Here is a 7,775-nt window from a genome sequence, read left to right on the forward strand (position 1 = left end):
CAGGTGAGACACACATGTTAGTCAAATGGTTGTTTGCCAAAACTCATCAGACCATGTATCTAGTACCTACTGTAACTTTTTAGATACCATTTGTTACTTTTCAAATTCTGGTGTTTGGCTTGATTGTCAGCACAGAGAGAGAGAGAGGAACAGAGATGGAACAAGAGCAGGTGAGACACACATGTTAGTCAAATGGTTGTTTAACAAAAGTATCACCGTATCATAGGTCCTCATGTATCTCGTACCTAGTGTTTCTTTTTAGGTTTGTTATTTTTCAAATTCTATATTTATTAAGTTTTGCAGGCTTGTTTGCACAACAAGGCCAAATAATTATATAAACTTTTCTCAATCTAAATAGTGGACTTTGGTAGAATTAAAAAATAAGTGTAGTGCAGGTCTATGATGATATTTAGTGCTACTATCATCTAGTTTTGATTCTGATTCTTTCAGTCATTTCTAACCCCCCCACCCCCAAATTCCACATGCGTACTACCCATTAGGGCTAAGCCCCGGGTGTATCAAATGTCTGCCTCCGCCTCTGGCTGATACAATCATTTTGAAGGAAATAAGTAATGCACGCAACTGCCGTGGCCTGTGTAAACGTTCAATGTGGAATACTCCATTGGTGAAGAAATAGCATATTAAAGCGCATTCAGAGTTTGCTGAACCACACTTTGACAACCCTGCGCGCAGCTGCTTAAAGCTGTAGCGTCCAGATTACTTACGTAGTCAGCTACTTCCATGCAACTGATATAAGATGCGGTAAGCTGAACACAGCTTCAACCGTCTGTTTGTTGAAAAATAGTAAGGGACCGCATTTTCTTGTTAGTAACTGTAATGGCGTTGTAACGATAGGAGTAGTAATTAGTTAGATTACCCGTTACTGAAAAAAGTAACAGCGTTACTGATGGCAACTAACACCGTTATTCCCATCACTGCTTATAATGTGTGATATATTTTAAATTCTTTCAAGTGGAAAAAGTGCTGCAGCTAGTACTAAGTGCATATTCAAATACAAAGACAAATGCAGTCAAAACCTCTAACACAGTCCTGAGGAGTGCCATCAGATCTCAGTTCCCTGTTAAAAAGAGAACTGCTTGTGTCAATATATTTTCACACAGTTCAGAGCTACTACACACAACTACAGAGACTCTCGCAAAGCACTGATCACCTCAGAGACTTAAAGACCCAAATAAACCTCCAATACAGATAAAAATCATGGATGCAGTCTATGCGAGTACGGATGAAGTATTAGCTTGTCGCAGAAAGTCTAAAAGGGAGCATCAAACTGTGGAAGACATTTATGTGAATCATGAAGTGATCCAAACCGTACAACGTAAAACAACTGGACCTTCACCCCCAGGTAAAAACCACAAACCTATCTATAGATATTACAATTACGTGTTGCTAAAGTTTTGTGCACAAACAAATCTAAAAATAAAACTGAAAATTCTATACAAACTGTCTGAAGAAAAAAGACTTAATTCAGGAAAAAGTAATCTAGAGTCTGGCTTGCTGTAGTGTTACTGTAGTTTTGGATTTTTTGCTGGGTGTTAATTTTGATCGAGATATACAGTTTTGTTTTGTTTTTATCTGGGTTTACACTCAGCTGTTTTCCAGAATGTGTGGGACGACACAACGATAGCATAAAATGAAACAATAGACGTTTTTATATCGTCATCTGATATATATCGTTATATCAAACAGCCCTATGAGGATATAAACATATTTTATTATTAGACATATAACAAATATTTACTTCTACCTGTAGGTTCTGAAGATGTAAAGAAGAGTTACTGGAGAGCTGCTGTGATTCTTCTGGGTCTGCTGTGTCTTTTCCTCCTGACTGGACTCATAGCTGTGGTTTTTCTATGTGAGTACAACAGAAATGTAATTAGCATGCTAAAATCCTCACAGGTGATGTATTTATTTTATGATGATGTGTCCAACAGTCACCCAAGGCAAATCTCAGTGGAAAATGGAGACAGTGATACTACACAAGCTTGCTGACAACGTGACCAGCGAGAGAAACCAGTTACAGACCAGTTTCAACAATCTGGTTAAAGAGAGAGACCAGCTCCAGAAAAGATTGGAAGACATGACCACAAGCAGAGACAATCTTCAGAGAAAGCTTCAATGTAATTATATCTTAATGCTTGATGGTAAATGGCATGTATTTGTATGGCACTTTACTAGTCCCTAAGGACCCCAAAGCGCTTTACACATTCAGTCATCCACCCATTCACACACTGGTGATGGCAAGCTACATTGTAGTCACAGCCACCCTGGGGCGCACTGACAGAGGCGAGGCTGCCGGATACTGGCGCCACTGGTCCCTCTGACCACCACCAGTAGGTAACGGGTGAAGTGTCTTGCCCAAGGACACATTGACTGAGACTGTCGGAGCCGGGGCTTGAACCAGCAACCTTCCGATTACAAGACAAACTGCCAACTCTTGAGCCGCGATCGTGCATTTGTCTCTAACAACATTTTTGTCTCTCTAACACTTTAACAAATGTAGCTTTTTAAAAAGCATGGTGAGGCAGGAATCCTGGGTTTGTGTGGTGTGTGGAGTTTGCATGTTCTCCCTATGTTTGCATGGTTTCACTCATTCTCTAGTGGGTTATGATCATTCAAAATTCCCCATAAGTGTAAATGTAGTTGAAAATGGTTGTCTGTCTCTGTGTTAGCCCTGTGTCAGACTGCCAATCTGCCTCTGAACACATGCCAACCCCCCCGCGGCCGAGGTAAGGATAAGTGCTATAGAATGGATGGACAGATCTTGAGAAAGGCCTTTGAAAAGTAAAGTTGTAAATGTAATGTCAATTTGAACTAAATCTAATGTGAGTGAAAATATGAACATTCTATATGTTCACATTTAGACAGTTTCTAATAGCTTGTTGATTGTTAAAACCTGCATAGACAAAAAAAAAAGATGTTTAACTGACTTCTTAGCTCCAATTATATCTGCAGCCTTCTTCAGTTCTCACACAGCTGAATATAGATGTGGTGATGCTTGTAACACCATCAAGACTTCAAAACAAGAAGAGGACAAAAGAGAAAAGATCATTTCTCTCTAACTTCTCTCTAACTCTAAGTGGTGGCTTTCAGTGACAATTGCTGACTCGAACAACATTATTAGAGACAAATTATTAGATGTGAAAGCACTCCCTCTGAGGCAACACAACACAAAATTGTAAAATGTTTAACATATACAGCAGATACAGTTTCAGGGAATTTAGATCTAGATTTTACATAAGACTTGATAAATTGTGCTTAGTCATGTGTATATTTACTGAAGTGCTTTTAATTCTATGTATGCTACCTATCACAAAGCAAGCACAAATTATTATTCTGTTTTTCTTAAACAGATTGCCAAGAAACATGGGTGGCCTTCAGTGATAGTTTGTACCAAATTTCTTCAGAGCAGAAATCCTGGGAAGAAAGTAGACGAGACTGCCTTAAAAAAGGTTCAGACCTGATGATCATCAACAGCCGAGAAGAACAGGTTTGTGTGTGTGCAAACATAGATGTGTGCAGAAGAAAGAATGATGATACATCACTTTAAGTTCTGAATGTGTACATTTAATTTTTCTCTTTCTAAATAAAGAACTTTGTGAACAAGTTTAAGAAGCATTTGTGGATTGGACTGACTGACTCAGAGACAGAGGGGACATGGAGATGGGTGGATGGGACTCAAATGTCTTCAACAAGGTTGAAATAAAAATTTTATCTCTTTCTTGTCCATAAAGTCTGTTTATGTCATCAAGTACATTAACAAAATTATTTGGTTAATATCTTGTTACTAAAAACCAAAGACTGACTAACCTGTTAGTTTAACTCTTATAATTTTATCTGTATTTCAGCTACTGGAATAGTGGGGAACCAAATGGTGGCAGAAATGAAAACTGTGGAGAGATAAAAACTTACAACTCAGAAAACAGCTGGAACGATGAATCATGTTCCAATGCAAAATTCTGGATATGTGAGAAGAGAGTTTCTCCATAATTTAACATCCACGCCCAACAAATACTGCAGAACACAGAGCCATGAGATCAACTTCTGAAATGAAGCTGAACAGAAAGCAGTGGACACTTACAGCGAGTAAAATAAGTCACCAATTTTCTGAGTAAATATATTTCTAAAGGTATAATTAACATAAAATTCTTGCCATGTCAGTAACAATCCATCCAGTCCATACAAGTCATTATTACAAGCATGTATAATAATGAAAAATGACACGGAAAAAGTATTGAACACATGAAAAAGGTGCAAAAAGGCATGGAGAGCTGTGACACCAGCTGAACTGTATTAGTAATAAGAAAGCAATTCTGTCACTTAGGCAAATTACTATCAGCTGGTTCAGTCTCAACTGATGGGCTATAAAAAGCTGTGTCATTACTGAGGTTTTGCTTAACAAACATCTCAGGATGGTTATTGTATTGTATTGTATCTTTATTTGTTTCAGACATATAAAACAAAAAACAATATATACACACTACATATATTTTCATTTACAGATACGAATATATATGTAGATATACACACACACACGTATGTGTTCAGATAAACAAAAAATATATAATGAAATAAAACAAAATCGTCTGACATAATGTAACAATGTTTGGTCTGAAAAGGAGTAGGAAGAAGTATGAACATACTTATTAATTCCTACCCCTGCTCAACATCTTATTGATCCCACATAATTCACCTAATTCCCATCATCACATACTCCACACGATACACGAGGAGAACCTATATAAACTTGGCTACCGTGATTGATATAATTTGGATATAATTTGATATTTTTATACATACAATGGGTGATCATCTTTATCGGTATCATATTCTTCCAAAATCAGTTTTCGAAGTATTTTCATGAACTTACTAATTCCTGAGCATTGCTGTAGATCTATAGTAAAACTATTCCACAGTTTTACCCCATAAATAGTGACACAAAAGGTTTTAACCTTTGACCGTGCTTTAAGAATCCTTAGATTCAATTTCCCCCTCAATTCATAGTCTCCTTCTCTGTCATAGAACATCCTCTGTATATTTCCTGGTAACATATTGTATCTGGCCTTGTACATAATTTTTGCAGTTTTATATTTTATAAGATCCATAAACTTCAGTATTTTTAATTTCAAAAACATGATGTTAGTATGGTCTCTAAATCCTGCTTTATTAATCATCCTGATTGCTTTTTTTTTAATTTTACATATTGGTTGAAGTGCAGTTTTATATGTGTTTCCCCAAATTTCCACACAGTATTCCAAATATGGCAATATAAGTGAACAATAAAGTACCCGGAGTGATTTGGAAGGCAAAAAATATTTAACTTTACTCAGTACGGAGATGCTTCTTGACAGTTTGGCTTGTATATGCTTTATGTGAGGTTTCCAATGTGGTCTCTTGAGACTGTTGCAACACATATTGATAACAGAAGAATTTCTAAACTACTGAAGGTTCCAGTGAGCACTGTTGGGGTAAAAAAAGAAGTTGAAAGAACATCATTATACCATAAATCGATCAAGACCTGACGATCCCAAAAAGATTTTAGAAAGAGAAGTGAAAACGATTATTAAAAGAGATGTTCAAGGCCAAGGACCCCTTGCAGAAAGCTACAGAAATTAGCTGATACATTCATTTCAAAGGAAATAAGTAAAGCACACAACTGTCATGGCCTGTGTAAACGTTCAATGTGGAATACTCCATTGGTGAAGAAATAGCATATTAAAGCGCATTCAGAGTTTGCTGAACCACACTTTGACAACCCTGTGAAATACTGTTAGAATATAGTCTGGCCAGATGAGACTAATACATAGCATGTTTGAAGGTCAAAAGTCATATCACCCAATAAACACCACACAAATAATGAAGTTTGGAGGTGGGTTCATCATAATGTTGGGTTATTTTATTTTTCAACATTCAGCACTGGCATCTTTCATATAATTGAAAGGAGGATGAATGTAAAAATGTACTGTCGCGAAATCGATCAATGTAGAGCAGTGTCACAACCCACGGAGGCCAGAAGTGCTCAAACGTAGAGTTGGATGTCTCGAGACCGGTCTTGGTCTCGAGACCGGTCTCGAGACCACTTTTACGTGGTCTTGGTCTCGTCTTGGTCTCGACGGACTTTTGTCTTGGTCTCGGTCTTGGTCTCGACGGACTTTTGTCTTGGTCTCGGTCTTGGTCTCGCTGTTTCGGTCTTGCGTTCTCAAATCGACATAGTGTTCGGGAGATTTGGAGTCAACCATCAGCGGAGTGGGGGTGGGGGCTTACTGGGCTTAAGCCCAAAAACAACACACGAAGCACAGAGCGCACCGTCGTAAATTCCCCCTAATTTTGGTATGATCCGAGCTCAGGCACTAGGCGACTGAGCGCAGCACCCATGTGAGCGAGGGGGGAGAAGCTGCTGCCTGCGAATTTGCTGCAGACAGAGGAGAGCTTAAGTTTGACCAGGTACCAAAGCAAATCATTCGTACTGAACTAATAATGTAAATATGACGGTGTATCACAAAAGATTGATATCAAACTGATCACTTGGTTGCGTTACTTGCTCTTCGAGTGAATCAACAAATGGATAAATAAAAAGCCGAACAGCAATGCTGATTTTTTAGTCTTAGCTTACATTTCATATTTTCAGTTGTTACCCTCCACGGCTAAACAAACTCTCTAAATCGGTTTCAGTTGTGTACTGATGAACACAACAATGGACATAAGGAGCTTCTTTCAAAGAAAAAACTCAGGTAGATGTTATTTTATATATTATGCTTTGGATGTTGTTCAGTATATCTATGCAAAACAAGAGGAATTTCAATACACAGCAGTATATTCACAGTTGAAACCAGATATTTACATACACTTTATGGAGAAAACATAAAAACTTTTTTTTACTGTTAAACATCAATTTAGAGTAAACTTTTGTTTTAGATAAATAAATGTTGAAATATCTTTTGAATTAGTTAAATGTCAGAATAAAAAGAGGGAGCTGTCTATTTTAATCACTTTCATCAAATTTAGGAGTACATATACACTAAGTTTATTGTTAATTAATAAGAAAACTCCAGACGATTCCATTCTGAGCTAAAGAAGCTTCTGATAGGTTAGTAGAGTCCATGTGATTTGATGTTACAATTAAAAAAGTGTTTGTGTTTTTATCTGAAGAGTACATAAATATCTGGTTTCAACTGTATATTTGATGATGTTGGTGTTTGGCTTGATTGTCAGCACAAAGAGGGAGAGAGAGGAGCAGAGAGGGAGAGAGAGAATGACGACAGAACAGAGATGGAACAAGAGCAGGTGAGACACACATGTTAGTCAAATGGTTGTTTGCCAAAACTCATCAGAACATGTATCTAGTACCTAGTGTTTCTTTTTAGATACCATTTGTTACTTTTCAAATTCTATATTTATTAAGTTATGCAGGCTTGTTTGCACAACGAGGCTAAATAATTATATAAACTTTTCTCAATCTAAATATTGTACTTTGGTAGAATTAAAAAATAAGTGTAGTGCAGGTCTATGATGATTTTTAGTGCTACTATCATCTAGTTCTGATTCTGGTTCTGTCTTGGTTACTGTTGTAGTCCTGTTTTAATTCCAGATCAGTTTTGGGTCTGGTTGAATTGGGGTTTAGTCCCTGTGTCTTGATACAGGCCCGACTTTGTTCTGCCTTGCTGCTTAATTAAAAAACTAGTTTAAGGTGTCCTGAATATGTATATAGAATAGCATCTGGCTGCAGTTTAAAGACTTTTTTTGTCTCGGTCTTGGTC

At 37.3% G+C, this 7,775-nt stretch overlaps 1 protein-coding gene across 1 annotated transcript; it reads left to right on the forward strand.

The window, feature by feature from the left end:
• The first annotated feature begins 874 nt into the window (after window positions 1-874).
• LOC121811849 (CD209 antigen-like protein C) lies at window positions 875-6,027 on the forward strand. The gene is made up of 6 exons (XM_042216493.1): window positions 875-1,363; window positions 1,772-1,873; window positions 1,953-2,138; window positions 3,372-3,508; window positions 3,611-3,714; window positions 3,867-6,027. The coding sequence occupies exons 1-6, from the start codon at window positions 1,219-1,221 to the stop codon at window positions 4,006-4,008; spliced, it is 816 nt and encodes a 271-aa protein (XP_042072427.1). The 5' UTR covers window positions 875-1,218; the 3' UTR covers window positions 4,009-6,027.
• The last annotated feature ends 1,748 nt before the right edge of the window (window positions 6,028-7,775 follow it).

This window comes from Haplochromis burtoni, unplaced genomic scaffold, assembly GCF_018398535.1.
Source record: "Haplochromis burtoni strain Fernald_Lab_line unplaced genomic scaffold, NCSU_Asbu1 Contig_1083, whole genome shotgun sequence".
NCBI classification, from domain to species: Eukaryota; Metazoa; Chordata; class Actinopteri; order Cichliformes; family Cichlidae; genus Haplochromis; species Haplochromis burtoni.

Bases quoted from the DNA above. Each gene is read 5' to 3' on its own strand.
- LOC121811849 (XM_042216493.1), top strand. From the start codon at position 1,219: ATGGATGCAGTCTATGCGAGTACGGATGAAGTATTAGCTTGTCGCAGA. The intron at 1,874-1,952 runs GTGAGTACAACA...TGTGTCCAACAG, and splicing joins CATAGCTGTGGTTTTTCTAT to TCACCCAAGGCAAATCTCAG. The intron at 3,715-3,866 runs GTTGAAATAAAA...TCTGTATTTCAG, and splicing joins ACTCAAATGTCTTCAACAAG to CTACTGGAATAGTGGGGAAC.